Source organism: Penicillium odoratum (genome assembly GCF_028828045.1).
Source record: "Penicillium odoratum strain IBT 22623 chromosome Unknown utg000006l_segment0_segment0, whole genome shotgun sequence".
In the NCBI taxonomy this organism is placed as follows: Eukaryota; Fungi; Ascomycota; class Eurotiomycetes; order Eurotiales; family Aspergillaceae; genus Penicillium; species Penicillium odoratum.
Window position 1 is genome coordinate 3,820,532 of NW_026643148.1, and position 16,143 is coordinate 3,836,674.

The 16,143-nt window shown below is 47.6% G+C and overlaps 5 protein-coding genes across 5 annotated transcripts; 1 reads left to right on the forward strand and 4 right to left on the reverse strand.

The window, feature by feature from the left end:
* Positions 1 to 144: 144 nt before the first annotated feature.
* On the reverse strand, positions 145 to 1,868 carry N7520_009803 (MFS transporter; the record flags this gene model as incomplete). The annotated part of the gene is made up of 5 exons (XM_057143737.1): positions 145 to 320; positions 371 to 1,185; positions 1,236 to 1,511; positions 1,561 to 1,640; positions 1,695 to 1,868. 5 exons carry the CDS (start codon positions 1,866 to 1,868, stop codon positions 145 to 147), a joined length of 1,521 nt encoding a protein of 506 aa, XP_056993025.1.
* Positions 1,869 to 3,002: 1,134 nt separating this feature from the next.
* Positions 3,003 to 3,257, reverse strand: N7520_009804 (uncharacterized protein; the record flags this gene model as incomplete). The annotated part of the gene is made up of 1 exon (XM_057143738.1): positions 3,003 to 3,257. One exon carries the CDS (start codon positions 3,255 to 3,257, stop codon positions 3,003 to 3,005), a length of 255 nt encoding a protein of 84 aa, XP_056993026.1.
* Positions 3,258 to 3,700: 443 nt separating this feature from the next.
* On the reverse strand, positions 3,701 to 7,341 carry niiA (nitrite reductase niiA; the record flags this gene model as incomplete). The annotated part of the gene is made up of 9 exons (XM_057143739.1): positions 3,701 to 4,697; positions 4,755 to 4,912; positions 4,965 to 5,437; positions 5,491 to 5,693; positions 5,746 to 6,252; positions 6,301 to 6,383; positions 6,432 to 6,971; positions 7,025 to 7,172; positions 7,223 to 7,341. 9 exons carry the CDS (start codon positions 7,339 to 7,341, stop codon positions 3,701 to 3,703), a joined length of 3,228 nt encoding a protein of 1,075 aa, XP_056993027.1.
* Positions 7,342 to 7,902: 561 nt separating this feature from the next.
* Positions 7,903 to 10,819, forward strand: niaD (nitrate reductase NiaD; the record flags this gene model as incomplete). The annotated part of the gene is made up of 7 exons (XM_057143740.1): positions 7,903 to 8,167; positions 8,219 to 8,318; positions 8,379 to 8,637; positions 8,690 to 8,925; positions 8,975 to 9,198; positions 9,257 to 9,880; positions 9,930 to 10,819. 7 exons carry the CDS (start codon positions 7,903 to 7,905, stop codon positions 10,817 to 10,819), a joined length of 2,598 nt encoding a protein of 865 aa, XP_056993028.1.
* Positions 10,820 to 11,129: 310 nt separating this feature from the next.
* On the reverse strand, positions 11,130 to 15,988 carry N7520_009807 (ABC transporter integral membrane type 1; the record flags this gene model as incomplete). The annotated part of the gene is given in 10 exon segments (XM_057143741.1): positions 11,130 to 11,805; positions 11,880 to 12,486; positions 12,555 to 12,639; positions 12,728 to 12,791; positions 12,841 to 12,964; positions 13,018 to 13,368; positions 13,421 to 13,583; positions 13,638 to 14,383; positions 14,451 to 15,762; positions 15,773 to 15,988. The coding sequence occupies 10 exon segments, from the start codon at positions 15,986 to 15,988 to the stop codon at positions 11,130 to 11,132; spliced, it is 4,344 nt and encodes a 1,447-aa protein (XP_056993029.1).
* Positions 15,989 to 16,143: the final 155 nt, after the last annotated feature.

The window sequence follows — 16,143 nt, forward strand, 5'->3', positions numbered from 1 at the left end:
ACGAAAGAAGGGAAAAAGTGAGAAAAGACGTGCCAATCTTCGTGCCCCGCGTCCGCATTATTCCCCGCTCGGGATGCACTAACCCGAAGCCCCTTACTGTGGAATACATTGTGGATCAACCAAGCTTAATTTAACCAAATCTATTCATTGAATAACAGAGGGTGTTGGACGAATCCAGCTAACCGCCACATTTCCTGCCAAAGAAATCACACCCATAATCCAGACCGACCGACCATACTGCTTTCCATTGAATCTGAAGAGGATGGCGAAGATAATTCCACCGAGATTTCCAAATCCACCTACCAGGCCAGACACAATACCTAAAGGAATTAGCCCTACTCCATATTCAACGGTTAAGCGTATAACTCACCATTAGCATAGGGATGAACATGCGGAACGAGACCAAAGTTCGCCCCATTAGCAGCTTCCAAAAAGAAAGCCATACCAGCAATAAGACCGAACATAGTCGCTTCATCAGATGGATTTTTCAATCCAATAGCCAACATAAAGGCACCCATAATAATACCCAAGAAAGTCAAAAGAAGCTTCTTCGACCAAATACTCCCCGTAGCACTGAACACCAGATCTGCCAAAAACCCGCCTGCGGGACGGAAGACGATATTCAATAATCCAAACATGGCAGCCCACCGTCCTGATTCCGTCTGTCCCATTGTTGGGAAATTCGTCGAGTAGTACGTTCCCAGAAAACTATCCAAAGCTAACTCCGCGCCGAAAGAGCATGCGTATGGAATTGCGACCCCCATTGTTGATAAGCTGAATGCAACGCTAAGAGCTTCCCTGCGCGAGGGCGGGATGACAATTTCTTGTTCTGGAGAGATCTGGCCCATGGACGAGGGGTTCTGATCAGGTGATTGAGGGGATTGGACACCTTTCTTTTCTATGTCGATTGTCGTGGTGGTGTTGTGGAGTAAAGCAGGACTGGAGGAGCCGGATTTTAGGTCGACGATGTTTACATCTGTGAGGTTGGTGCTGGGACTCATTTCTTTAGCCCAGAGACGGCGTTCTGACCATTTGCCTGTTGGTGTGTCATCGCAGAGGAATAACATTCCCAGCGCGACGGCGGTGATGATTATGAATGGGACGATGTAGGCGACCCGCCATGCTTTGTGAGGTGTTAGACCTTGGGATGTGACAAGAGAGTCATAGATGGCTGGCATGAGGAAGCTAGATCTGTTAGTGGGGAATATATACTTCTAATTTGGAAGATGACATACTAGGTGATTCCACCACCTGCGTTTCCCCATCCTCCAGCTAGGGAATTGGCCGTTCCAACAATGGTTTTATCGAAAAAACCTGTGCACCATACCTGGCATGGAACGAATGTACCACCGAGAATCCCGATGAAGAATCGTAAAGCAATTAGACCATTTGGGGTGGTAACTAGACCGGCCATGGCTGTTGGGATTGCGCCGGCTAATAGTAGTCCCACAAAGACTAAGCGTGGGCCGAACCGGTCGCAGAGTGGGCCAGCCACGACTCGCACAAGAAGTCTGAGGATTTTGTTAACCAACATCCACGTTTAGTTCGAATGAGTCTTACGTCGCTAGTAGGGCAACAATATTTGAGTTTGATACTTGGGTTTGGGTCATATGTAGGTCTCTTTTAATTGTGTCGGTTAACTGTCGATGAATTAGATTTTCAATTGACAACTGGAGTGAATCATAAAAACCTACCAGTGGTGGAAATGCATACCAAGATAGGAATGCGACCATGAAACCCAGCCATGAGAAGAAAAATACTCGTCCATATTTGTCGAATGGATTCAGTACCGGAATCGACTTGGCTTTTCGTGTACTAGGATTGATTTCGGGGGAGGCGACGAGGAGTTTAAAAAAGGTCGCAGCCATAGCTTTGCCCCAATGAACTCCTCAGAAAAATATGAATCGATTTTGTTGATTTGATTTGGGGGCCAACAAGTCAAAATTGTGCTTGGATTATGGATGATCCGGAGGTTCGATTATCCGCAGCTTCTAGAAGATTAAACTTGTTTCATAATATACGCTAGCGGCAGAGCAGGTCTATATAGACCAAAGGTGAACCAAAATATGTAGGATAGTGAGTTATGATGACACAGAAGGCAGAGACAAAGGCAAAGTGAGCTATCAGTTCTGGGGTTTGTCAACGAGAAGGCAACTCGTCAGATTGGTCAAACAAAAGTACAAGGCACTTTTATCCAGAGAATCTGATTCGATAGAAGTTTTGTTTTGAACTGATGCCAACCAGACTATGCAGCATGGTGTGGTACCTGATAGCGATAGGACAAAGAAGAAACTAGAATGTGATACTTTGGTAACCTACGAAAATAAATGCGATAAGATAGAACTGCACAACTCCGCGGGACCCAGATTGTACACTTCTCCACGCTAGAAGATATCCTGGGGTGAAGATCCCCTGTTAAGTTCCACGGTCCCTCTCGGTTGATAGATGTGTCGCTTCTCATTGGACGTGAGATAGAAAGATAGGAACCGAACTCTGACCTTGTGGGTCCTCGACAAGAATCGGGTCGATCTAAGCTCCGCGGAAATACTTTAGATCTTGAATTGAACTTTGACAAGTCCTAAGATAATTCTAGGATGACATAATCTGAACTTCTTTCCTTGCACTTCCAGTTCCTGGTATCAGTTTCAAGTTTCAACTGCCCATGCTCTGTGGATTACCCGGCTGCCAAGTTTTCGTTTTCATAAACTCGGATACTATACAGTCTAGGCCCGGACCTGCTTATCTTCTCTGTTGGTTTTGCTCATTTCCGCGGATCTATGAGCCAGAGTCCTGTTCCATTCATGGATTTATCAATGTCGGGTAATTGAGGACAACCGAATCACTTCTATCAAAAGACGGAGCTGTGCGGAATATAGAGAAGCTGATTGGTTTCCAAACCCGGTATATTGTGAGGTAACAACAAAGTGGAGAGTTTCATTTCGAATATCCTATTCTTTCTGCTTGGAGGATCGCTTGCCAGCTAATAGTGTCGGTCCTTTAGTCTAGTCTCTGATAGGTTTTGTTTTCTTCTTTGTAGGCTCTGGTAAAGCGATACACTCGTCATTTGAAGGTTTGCCTAATATTTGCCGCTCAATAAAATTCTCGCCGTTTGTCACTTGCGCAATCACACCACCCGCTACGATGGCCATAGCAGGTAGACCTTTCAATATAGGCGGTACGGCAGCTTGAGAGCTTTTTAACATTGCAAGCTTGGAGAGGCCGGTTTTGAGGGTGGTAAGTGTTGTCTGGTGAGGCATGATGAGTCTAGATGATGGGAGTCAGTTTCTGTACAGTAGATAGTGATCATGGTGATATTGGCATACAAAAGTAGGGGTCGTTATTCGTTGTCGAAAAAAAGGTGTAAAAGATAGTTCGCTTAGACAGGAAGTGGAAAGCGAAGCTACATCGTCTTAAATACTGAAGTTGAAGTATGGAAATTCGCTGATATCCAGGGTCAAAGCTCTTTGTGGCGTAAGTTGATCAACTTGATAGGTGAAGCTTGTAGTAGCGCTTGAGTCATACTAGTCACTGCGACCGACACTCACAGTCAGAAACACATAGAAGTCCTTAGCAGACGTTTTGCATTGTTCAGATACCCAATTACAAACTCTGCACGAAAGGAGAGGGGAACTGGCTAAATAATAAAATCCAGAACACACCATAACACCCTCGCTTGAAACGTCCAAATTTCCAATCTAATTTACCAGTCAATAGTCTGTGCTGGCTTGACAGTTGACCGACCCACATCACCTTCAGCAACCTTCTTGCCTCTCATCCCCTTATACTTCTTATCAATCTTGTGGAACGGATCCGGCGCTTCTCCCTTCCGAACCTTCCACTTCTCAGTCCCAAGAACCGAATCCAACTCTTCAACCGGAGGAAGTTTAAGATAGACCCATCCATCATTTCGTTCTTCCACGGGGAACGTAGCAATATTCATACTTTCGTCACTCGAGCATCGACCAGCCTGCTCGCCATTGAGGTCGAAGTTGCGCTTATGATACGGGCATGAAACCCAGTACTTCCCCGCATCGTCATCACCAATTAGGCCATCGGACAACACAAACGCCCGCTTATGTGGACACATCTGCTGCGTAGCGTAGAAATTTCCCTTGATCTTGAAAACAGCGAGCTGGGTATCCCCGCGCTTGACATTCGCCGAGGATACCCGCGGAGGTTCGTCGGAAAAGTGATCTGCCTTGACGACAGGCTGCCATGAAAGACTCGACCATTGATGACCCTTGAAGTCTTCCGTGACAGAGTCCTTGGGCCAGTATGTAGGGCGCTGCTGCGAACGCTCCTGAATGACTTCCACGGTGTCCACTGTCTCGTCTGTATTGGCGAACTGCTGGAAGGTCTTGCGCCGCTTGGGATCGCGGACTGTCTCCGTCCACTCGCAAAAATAGCTATCAACCAATTCCTGCATCTGCCGCTCCATGTCGGCGCAAATGCCGAGCTTGTCATCAATGATTACTTCTCTGAGATAGTTGATGCCACCAGGTAGGTTTTCGATCCATCGGGCTGTTCTTTGTAGTTTGTCAGCGGTGCGGATGTAGAAAATCAGATACCGGTCCACTATCGGCATGACCATCTCTGGTGGGACGTCTTTAGCGAGTAACTCAGAGTGACGGGGTTTTGCGCCTCCATTACCTCCGACAAAGAGGTTGAAGCCTTTCTCGGTAGCGATGAGACCGAAGCTAATAAGAATAGACTGTCAGTTGGGGTTCTACTTTCGAAGAGAGGAATCAACTTACTCCTTGTTCTGGGCCTCAGCACATTCACGGACACAGCCTGACACAGCCGCCTTGAATTTATGCGGTGCGCGGACACTCTTGTACCGCTCTTCCAATCGAATTGCCATGCCGACACTGTCCCCGATACCAAAACGACACCATGTGGAACCAACACAGCTCTGTACTTAGGGTCAGAATATAGTGCAGAGAGTAAAGATGAGAACCACCAACCTTGATAGCGCGCAGCCCCTTTGCATACGCATGACCACTCTCCATACCAGCATCAACAAGCTCAGTCCAGATAGGCAGTAAATCTTGCTTCTTGGCACCGAACATGTCAATTCTTTGTGCGCCTGTAATCTTGCAATATAGACCATATTTCTTGGCTACTGTGCCGATGGCAATGAGTTTGTCAGCCGTGATCTCTCCACCCGGCACTCGAGGCACGACGGAAAATGTTCCGTTTCTCTGGATGTTGGCCAGGAACTTGTCGTTGGTGTCTTGTAATTCGTTATATCCTTTATCCATCACGTGAGGGTTGAATAAACTCGACAGGATAGATCCAATTGCAGGCTTGCATGTTTCACAACCGAGTGAGTCTGGTTTATTTCCTGCAGTCTGCATCACCTCCACGAATGTCTTTAGCTGTTTTACTGCGATAACGTTGTAAAGATCGGCACGAGAATAGGGAATGTGCGAACAGACTATAGTGCTATTAGCGGGATTTCCTCCAGATCAGAATTCAGTCTCCACTCACGGTGGTTGGATACTTCTTGGCCCATTCCAAGCATTGTCTTATTGAAGATCGATTGCACAAGGGGCATGCATCCACCACATCCGGTCCCGGCTTTGGTACAGGACTTGACCTCGCCAATCGTAGTACAAGTTCCATTCTTAATATTCTCAACCACGTCGCCCTTGGTAACATTGTGACAAGCGCAAATCTGGGTACTGTCGTCACTAGAACGTTCGTTAGTAGATAGCCGGATAAGCCCTGAGCCGGTATACTAACAGATCATCTGCGTTTTCCTCACCATCATTCTGGGCTCCAAGAATAAACTGGCTGGGGGCAACATCCAGCTCTTTCTGTGACTTTACCATCTGGTTCAACTTGAGGTAGTCCCGGGTATCCCCAATCATCATCCCACCAAGTAAGTATTTGCCGTCCATGGTAAACAGGTACTTCTTGTAGACACCACCAAAGGGATCTTTGTATGTCAACGCCTTGACTGGAGATACATCGTCGTCACTGCCAATAAGAGGCCGATCACCCGGTAGAAACTTCGGCCCATCTCTGTCAGCAAAGAAGTCTCCGAATGAGGCCACATCCACCCCGAGGAGCTTCAGCTTCGTGCTTAGATCCGGTCGAGTAAAACCCCTGGGCTCTTTGTCCACGTTTGTAAGGTTGTAGGCTAGTACATCGGCCATTTCAATTCCGGGCGCGATGATTCCGAAAGTTTGATTTTCCCAGCTGGCGCATTCTCCCACAGCATAAACATCCGGTACTGAAGTACGGAGGCTGGAAGTGTTAGCTTTAAATCTTCAGCGTTTCAAAGAATCCACAAACCTCTCATTGATAACAAAACCTCCCCGTGAAGCACACTGGATACCAGCCATAGCACCCAGGTCATCTCTGGGTTTGACACCGATCTACAACCAGATTAGCATCCTCATCAAAAAAGTTACAACTCGACATACCGCAAAGCAAATGCAGCAGCAATCAATACGCTCCCCATCATCGAACGTGATCCCAGTAACATTGTTTTCCGAGTCGGTATTGACAGCAGATACCCGCTTCTGATGCAGCACATCAAGTCCCAGCTCCTGGATCTTGCGTGAAACCAATGATCCCGCATCACCATCTAACTGACGTGCCAAAACCCATTTGTTGCGGTCGATCAGCTTGACGTTGCCGAAATCTTGCAGATCGGTCATCGCCTTCGCAGCTTCTAGACCTAACAGACCTCCTCCAACGGTAACAGCTGTCTGGCCTTTGTGTTGAGAGGCAAAGTCGATCAAACGTTCCAGATCGGAGATTGTTCGGTAAACGAAGACGCCCTTGGCATCGTAGCCTGGGGTGTGGGTGGGGAGGACTGCATCGGAGCCGGTAGCTAGTACGAGGATATCGTAGGTAATTGTCTCACCAGTAGATGTCTGGAGTGTCTTATCGCTGGGGTTTATGGAGGTCACTGTTGTGTTGAGGTGGTGGTCGAAGGCACGCTCTTTGATGGAGTTGTACTGTTATACGTTAGACACAAGCACGCATGATATTTTTGACGCGGGGTTTGCACCCATTCTTTCGGGTTCAAGTATAAATCCTCGATTTTGCGATGTTCGAAGAAAGAGGAAAGGCCAACACGGTTGTAGGCGACGTGTGCCTCCTCTCCAATAACAAGGATGTCATATCGTTGCTCTGTATCTTGTTTGATGAGTTTCTCGCTAAGGCTGTCAGATTATGTGCTTGAGATTCTGCAGAAGATGCTACCTACATCAGAGAAATAGCCACCATTCCTAATCCCACAATTACGATCTTTTGTCTCGGACGATCATTGAGACTCGAGCTGCCGTCGACTGGCTCGCCGTATCGAAGCCCATCCAGCACCGGCATTATGAGATAAGATGAAGCTGAGATTATGCTGGAATACTACGTTACAGACTGTGGCCAAGGCCACTTTTAAGCAGAAACGACTGTTTGACACATGTACATGTAGTACATTGTCACCATTCCGAAAGAAGTAAATCCGCCAAGCGGCGATCTTGATAAGCACTGACTTCCGCGGAGATGGTTGGCGCGATAATAGACAACACTTGATTGGTCGCCATTTAAGCTGATAAGGTACAACATATTCTTAGCTCAATTTTAATGAAGAATGATGTGCGGCCTTGACTAAGATAAGTCGATCAAGTCGCCACTCTTTCCGGGGTTGAACCTTGGATACCCGCGGAGATACATGGATGCATCTTTAAGCAGTAACGAACAGCTTGGCATGAGTAACTTGAACCTGTTGACCCGATTATCTAAAGTACATTATTGCTGAAGAACCGGAGATTTATTTGATGTTTTCTTTTTGCGTCCACTTTTCTATACAATTATTATATAAGCAAAACGGGGCAGTTTCAAGAAAAATTATATTGCGAAAAGTCCCACCAGGTCACCTTAAAGGTTGCAATGGCGACGTTGACAGAGACACTCGTCGATGCGGATGAGTTGAATGATAACTCGTTTCAGACAAAGGATATCCAGTTTCACGATCTGCCTACTCCCCAGGAGTATGATATCCCCTTTCCTCCTCCATCAGTCAACCCGACCGAGATCCTAGAAGTGGATAAAGGAACACCCGACAGTCATGTTCCTCGTGATCCACGACTTATTCGATTGACTGGTGTTCATCCATTTAATGTTGAGCCACCCCTAACGGCACTGTATAAAGAAGGTATGTCATAAAATAAACTTTTTATAAAACCGTGACCAACGCAGTATTCAGGTTTTCTCACATCTCCCGAACTATTCTACGTTCGAAACCATGGCCCCGTGCCTCAAGTCCGAGACGAGGACATTCCTGACTGGGAGTTAAGTATAGAAGGGTATGATAACCGTCTGGTACCCATACGTCTTTGAAGAAAAAGAAAATAACATAAAGTCAGACTAGTGGAAAATCCGATGAAGCTGAGCTTCCGAGACATTCTTCAGAAATATGTTCAAATAACCAACCCAATTACCCTGGTCTGTGCTGGAAACAGACGCAAAGAACAAAACACTGTTCGAAAGTCTAAAGGATTCTCATGGGGACCGGCAGGACTCTCAACGGCGCTATGGACTGGTCCCATGATGGCCGATATCCTACGTAGTGCAAAACCACTTCGACGAGCCAAATATGTCTGCATGGAAGGAGCCGATAAATTGGTGAGTCTGCTTCTAAGTACGATTTAGGAGCGAGTCCCTAATTTGCGTGTAGCCAAATGGATATTATGGAACGTCGGTGAAATTGAACTGGGCTATGGATTTCAACAGGGGAATCATGTTAGCGCACAAAATGAACGGCGAGAACTTGCGTCCTGATCATGGACGTCCTTTAAGAGCTGTTGTGCCTGGGCAGATTGGTGGACGGAGTGTCAAGTGGCTCAAGAAGCTTATTGTGACCGAGACACCGAGTGATAACTGGTACCATATTTATGATAATCGGGTGTTACCGTGAGTTTTAATGATGGGATTAGAAACTGCATATTCTGACACTGATTAGGACTATGGTTTCACCGGAGATGGCATCCCAGGATGATAATTGGTGGACTGATGAGCGATACGCCATTTACGATCTCAATGTCAACTCCGTCGCGGCCTTCCCTGAGCATGAGGAAATATTGGACCTAGCAACGGCCGGGTTGACATATACAGCGAGGGGGTACGCCTATGCGGGAGGTGGTCGAAGGATCACAAGAGTTGAAATTTCTCTTGACAAAGGCAAATGTAAGTTCAATAGACTCTTATTTTGACTGTCAGGTGCCTCCAATGCTAACATTTTTAGCATGGCGACTTGCCAAAATCGAGTATGCGGAAGACAAGTATAGAGAGTTCGAAGGCGATCTTTTTGGCGGCAAAGTGGACATGTGGAAACGAGAGAGTTGTTTCTGCTGGTCTTTCTGGTCTCTCCAGATCCCAGTGTTTGACCTGGAGAACAGTAGTGCACTACTTGTCAGGGCTATGGACGATGGGATGATGACACAACCTCGCGACATGTACTGGTCCGTCTTGGGTATGATGAATAATCCCTGGTTCCGAATCGCAATCACAAAGGAGGGAAATCGACTCAAATTTGAACATCCGACTCATCCTGCGAAGGCTGGAGGCTGGATGGAAAAGGCCAAGAAAGCCGGTGGTGATTTGACGAATGGCAACTGGGGCGAGAGACTCGAGGGTGAAGCCCCGGTTGAGCTGGAGCCCGTGAAGGTAATCAACATGAAAAAGGAAGGACTGAATCGTATGCTGGACTTGCAAGAGCTCAACGCGAATAGCAGTGCTGAGAAGCCTTGGTTTGTGGTAAATGGGGAGGTGTATGATGGAACGGGATTCCTCGACGGTCATCCTGGTGGAGCAATCAGTATCACGTCCCAGGCTGGGCTGGATGTTTCAGAGGACTTCCTCGCCATTCGTGAGTACATAGCTCTGATCAATCTTAACGTCGCTGACCTCGATCACAGACAGCGAAACGGCCAAGTTGATGATGCCCGACTACCATATCGGTACATTGGACAAAGCTTCTCTTGAATCCCTCAAGAAAACCTCGACCACAGTCTCAAATGACTCACGTCCAACCTTCCTCCAATCACGATCATGGACAAGGATGAAGCTATCCAAGGTGAAGACTGTCTCCTGGGACACACGAATCTTCGTCTTCGACCTAGAACACGAAAACCAATCCCTCGGCCTACCAATAGGCCAGCACCTCATGATCAAAGTCCCAGATCCAACCACCAAGGAAGCAATTATCCGCTCTTACACGCCAATCTCCGAGACAAACATGCAGGGAAAGATGGAGCTGCTCGTCAAGATCTATTTCCCAACCGAAAACATCCTGGGCGGAAAGATGACTATGGCACTCGACACATTGGCCATCGGAGCCGAGATCGACTGCAAAGGACCGACCGGTCGGTTCGAGTACCTTGGAAATGGCCGAGTCATTATTAGCGGTAAAGAGCGCAAAGTCCGCTCATTCAAGATGATCTGCGGTGGAACTGGTATTACGCCTATTTTCCAGGTCCTGCGTGCTGTAATGCAGGATCCTCAGGATCCCACGACATGTGTTGTCCTGGATGGCAACAGGTTGGAAGAAGATATTCTCTGCCGAGCTGCGCTTGATGCATTTGTGAATATTGGCAATCGCAAGTGTACTGTTGTGCATACTTTGTCGCGGGCGTCAGAAAGGTGGGTTGGCCGCCGAGGACGTATTTCGGAAGACTTGATCAAGGAATATGTGACGTGTGAAGAGGATAGTATGGTGATCATCTGCGGGCCAGAGGCGATGGAAAAGTCTGCTCGAAAGATTCTCCTTGAACAGGGGTGGGCAGAGTCAGATCTCCATTTCTTCTAAGATGTGGTACTTTTACGTACTTTCACATTACGTTAGGTTGCATCTAGGATTTTGGGTCATTTATCATGTATTTATCTCAGGCACAAGGCATATGCAACGAGCCAAGTAACAAGAACAGGAGTCAATTAGGCATTAACAACTCTACAGTATATGACATGCTTTCACCTGGTCTCGGCATACTGCCCTGAATCATTCCTGTTATTGGAGATATTGAAAGGTGAAGAAATAGAGCTGTGCACTGGCACTCCTGACACTCTCAGGCTTGCTTTGAAATCCTTTCTAAGAAAGTCCCACCGATTCTGAAAGCTGCTTATTTCTGCAGCGCAGTATAAAGCTGACGAAATTTCGACTCACGTCCCAACAAAGCCCCAGGGGCATCAAACTCCACCAGCGTTCCATGTTGCAGAAGCGCCACGCTATCAAAGCGCTCGATATGCTGTAACCGATGCACAACGGCAATTACCGTCTGTGTCGCACACTCCTGCTCAATTATATCGAGCATTCGAGCTTCGGTTTCCCAGTCGACGCTGCTAGTCGCCTCGTCCAAGATGAGAAGCGGACTCGGGGTGGTCAGGGCCCGGGCCAGTGCTAGCAGTTGTTTCTCGCCGTATGACCAGTCCAGCGCTTCAAAGGCCACGTGTAGCCCGCCCTTCTCAGAGATTGATTCCCAGAGACCCACTTTTTGGATCGAAGCAATAATTCGCTCTTCTGACAGCGTGCCGGTGGGTTCGAAACTGTCGCGCAGCGTGCCAGGAAGAAAGAAGGGGTCTTGTGGGATGACGGTGATCTGTCTGCGGAGCGCGGCGGGATGGATGGCGGAGATTTCCACGCCGTCGATGGTAATGCGGCCATGGGAGACCTCTAGCATGCGTAAAAGGGCCATGATAAGTGATGTCTTGCCGCTGCCAGAGGGTCCGCAGATAGCGATCTTTTGACCGGAGGGGATATATAAGGAGAGATCTGAGAGAATAGGTCTAGCTTGAGGGCTATATCAAGCCCAAGAAAAGAGTTATCAGTATGTGCTAGTGAGCTGGTACTGGTAATTCTCTTCTCCACATACCTATATCCAGCGTTGACATTCTCGAACCGGATCTCTGCACGCGTTAGCCAACCTTCTTCTAACCCTTCCGATACTTCGGTAGGGGTCTCTGTCATAAATTCCTGCACACGTGCTACTGCGCCGAGAGAGATCTCCATCTGTGTCCACGACTCGATTGCGTTGTTCAAGTACTGACTGATGGAGATTATCAGATTCAATGCCACTCCAATCTGGCCGGCGGTAAAACGATCCTTCAGTGCGGTGATGATTGCGACGAGAATAACCGCAAAGAGCATGACCAGCAGGTCTAACGCCAGCTTAAGGCCCTGCCGTATGCAAAACAGCATGTAGAACGGCTTCTGGGTGATGTCAAGCTTGGCAAGGCATTGCTGGTGGAATTTCGGTTGCCACTGCAGGCTTTGGATCACCGAGAGTCCGCTGACTGTCTCTTGGAATTGGGAGTACAGGAGTGCCTTGGCTTCAATATCTAACAGGCGTACCTGGCGGGAGGTACGGAGGTAGCCGTGCTGAAGGATCCAGATCGACAGTAACATAAATGGGAGTGCGATGGTGATAAATTTCCCAACCACGCACAGCATAACCAGGCTAACAGCGCAGAGACTGAGGGCTGTAAATTTTGAATCATGTTATTATAAGTATCTCCATCATATTAGGCTGAAGACTTGCCTTCCAGACAATTCAATGCGTTGACCGGGAGCTCAAAGTCAATGAGCTGCATATCCTGGCTGAACCGATTCATGATGGTTCCGCTATCAGTTTTCTGAAAGAACCCAAATGGGGCACTAGAACTGTTCAGTAAAGGCCTCTACCGACCTTTTTCCGGAAGACTTTTCAACGTACCTAAGAACAGAATGCAATAGATCCGAATGCAGAGCTAGCGAGGTGTTGCCGACAATCTCGACGATCAACACCCTACATCAAAATAAGCGACCGTTCATTTTAGAAGAAGAGTTGGTCTTACCAGCATCCAGCCCCCAGGGAAAATATTGCCAACAGAGCAATGAGGGTATAAATCCCGAGCCATTTGCCCAGATCCGAATTTGGGTGTGTCTCATTGGCATCAGACCACCATTGTAACCAAATTGCTAGATAGGCATTAGTCTCATTGTTTTGAGTATCGACGTATAAGCGAACTTACAAGAAAATTGAGTGTTGAAGCCATACGAGAGCACAAAAACTGCAAGCAATCCGATTTGCAGAAGCCCTGCTTTGCGAGCATAGTAATTGTAGATGGACCAGCTACCATTTCGCCTTTTCAGGTCGTTCAACACAGTGGATTCGGATTCACTCCCTTCACTACTTGCCTGTCTAGATAGCGGCTTGGTCCCTATTATTTCCTCGGGGTCTGCCTCAAGCGCGTCATGTTTTTCGTCAATTTTAGGTTGTGCATACTCGGGCCGTTGGTCGACCAGTTCCTGGTACGTGCATTGTAGAACCTTCCGACCGTTTTCGAGAAGAACGATTTCGTCCGCATACGGAAGAAGAGACCCTAAGGCTTCATATTAGTAGCACTATACCAATGGGTTATGAGTTATACTCACTTGTATGAGTTGCGAGAACCACAGATGTACCCGTCCGTCGGAAGATCCCATCCCGACCAAACAGACGATCGCCAACGATGCGAGTATTCTGCAAGTCCAGTCCGCTGAATGTATCATCAAAAACGACGTTTGGGAGTCTAGAGTAGACTGCGCGTGCAAGAGCCTGGATCAATCAGCACTTAATCTAGCACACCACATTCATGAGCTATATTCTCACCACTCGCTGTTTTTGACCTCCGCTGAGAGCTACTCCACCACTACCAGCGATGTGCATATTTCCTTGGGGGAATTTGCTGATATCTTCCTCGAGCCCACAAGCCGAGATAGTAAGGTCATACCATTTCTGATCTAATGCAGTGCCTCCGGTAATGTTATCCTGGATGGAGCTGTTCATAATCCACGAACTTTGTGGACAATAGGCTGCATTTCTCGAGAAAATGTGCATAGTGTCAGGATCAATGTGAGTCTTGCCCATGATCGTCTCCAGAAGAGCGGATTTTCCACATCCGACCGAGCCCACAATCATAACGATCGTACCTGTTGGAATAGAGAGATTGAGGTCGCGAAGAACGGCAGTGCTTTCAGCTGTCCAAGATATGGATGCGTTCTGGAATTCCACGAATTTGTCGCACGAAACCGATATACCAGGGGTCTTGACAACAACTGAGAGCTCGGACAGTTCGGTATTATCGCCTATCGGCAAACTAGGATTATCTAGGGCAGGAAGCAATTCACTTGATCTTTCTCGCAAACAATAATCCTGGATACGGTCGAAGCAGCCGATGGACTGTGTTATTGTGGGCAGTGACTGGATGAACGCCATCAGTGGAGTCGTAAGGATAGAGATGAGCGATAGCGTTGTGAATGCTTGCGTAGTGAGAATTTGCGTATCGTGTTTGATCACGGCGATAATCGTATACACTAGAAAGACCGCATATGGTGCAAGGTCCACAGACACAGACGCTAGTCAAGACAGAATTACATGTTAGCACCATCCCAACCAATCCTCTCTTTCAATGAACCCACTTACATAGCATGACGATTCCCACAATAAGTTTTCGGAATCGCTTGGAGGCACTGAGCTCGACCTTCCGACACCGAGTAAGGATATCAAACAACACGACTTCTAGCCCCAGCATCTTAACGGCTTTCATATCACCAAGCATTGCGGTGGTAACCGCTAAACGCTCCTGTATATGCCCCACCCACTTCTTCTGGGCCTTTCCACTTCTAGCGGAGACTGGGCCAGTGGCGAGAATACAAACCACGGCGATGACGGCCGGGAGCACACAGGCGACATACACTTGAATTTCTAGAAGCCAGATAGCAATCACTACAGAGATGAGAGAAGCCCAGAACTCATGTAGTGACCGCATAGTCCCAGTAATACGCCCCGTGTCCGTGCTCATCAGGGCGACCGCGTCCCCAGATCTCGAGCCCGCTGTGCCTCGTAGCGCCAGCGTCTGTTCATGGATGAGAGCAACCAGACCCGATCGGACGACAGTCGCCAGACGACTGGCCTGGCGGTAATAGATTGCCGTTGAGACGGCGATGCCAGTATAAACGAGCGCATATGCTCCGACCAGCGCATGTCCGTATCGCTGGGTCTCTGCCGTCATCGGGGTACTCATCCACTTGATAGTGGTGGACAAGAGGAATGGTTGGCAGAATGTAAATCCGGCAAGTAGAATCCGGGGAATGATCGCGGAAAGAAGGGGCCACTTGTAAGCTCGAATGGTCGCTTTGATCAGTCGGTACTTTCCGTTGGCGTTGGACCAGGTCTGCATCAGGCGAGCCTCTGCGCGGTGACTCAGTAAATTGGAGTCTACATCTGGCAGATCATCCAGGCAGATAATGGAGCTATAGGCGTCCCGGAATAGCGGAAGGACCCAGACGAAGAGGTTGCGTCCCCAGAATCCGTGGACCTTTTCGATCGGAACATTCCGGTAGAGTGGTTGGATAAAGTGGACTTTCTGAGCAGACTCTAGCACAGTAGTCAAAACAATGATAACATAAATGGCCGTAAACAGTCCTCGGGGAACTTGAATGGAGGGGATAAGCCATAGCGTGCGTAAGTGAGGTATGTAGAGAATTGATAAGGCCGTAAAATATACTACGAGCGTATCAGACGGTTGGATTGTTCGTTGGTCCTCGAGAAATGAAAGTAAGATCGCTACAAAGGTTGTGGCTACGTTCAAAGCTGCTGCAGGATTTGAAATCGTAGTGTGTAGGGCTGAAGTTTGCACTTGGAACACTAAAAAGATGATTTGCAGCAGTAAAAGAACAAACAACAGGGCCTGATTATTCTTGAACGTAAATAAATGCTTCTTAACCGGAGGACACTAAACGCACCAATTTATAGATTGCAAGTTTGAAGGAGTTCGACTTCACGGGGGAACGTCGCAAAATCTCTAGTCGAGGGATGATCCATAATAAGAAAGCAATCGACGGCAGAATACTGAATATAGTGTCTTCGAAGAGCAGAGTAAAATCGAATTCTCGGCAGTCAACAGAGACTCGAACCTTGAATTGATTGTCACTGTTGATAGGACAAATATTTGAAGCCATTGTCGCATCTTCATCATCAATGTGGCAGGAAAGTAGCCCAATTTATGACAGAGAATCTTAGAGATAAGAGAATGCATTTGGGCAAAACTGGCGTGATAGTGTACTAGTTAATGGCAATCCACTACCCTATCACGGAGTACTTAAAGAGCCAGCCA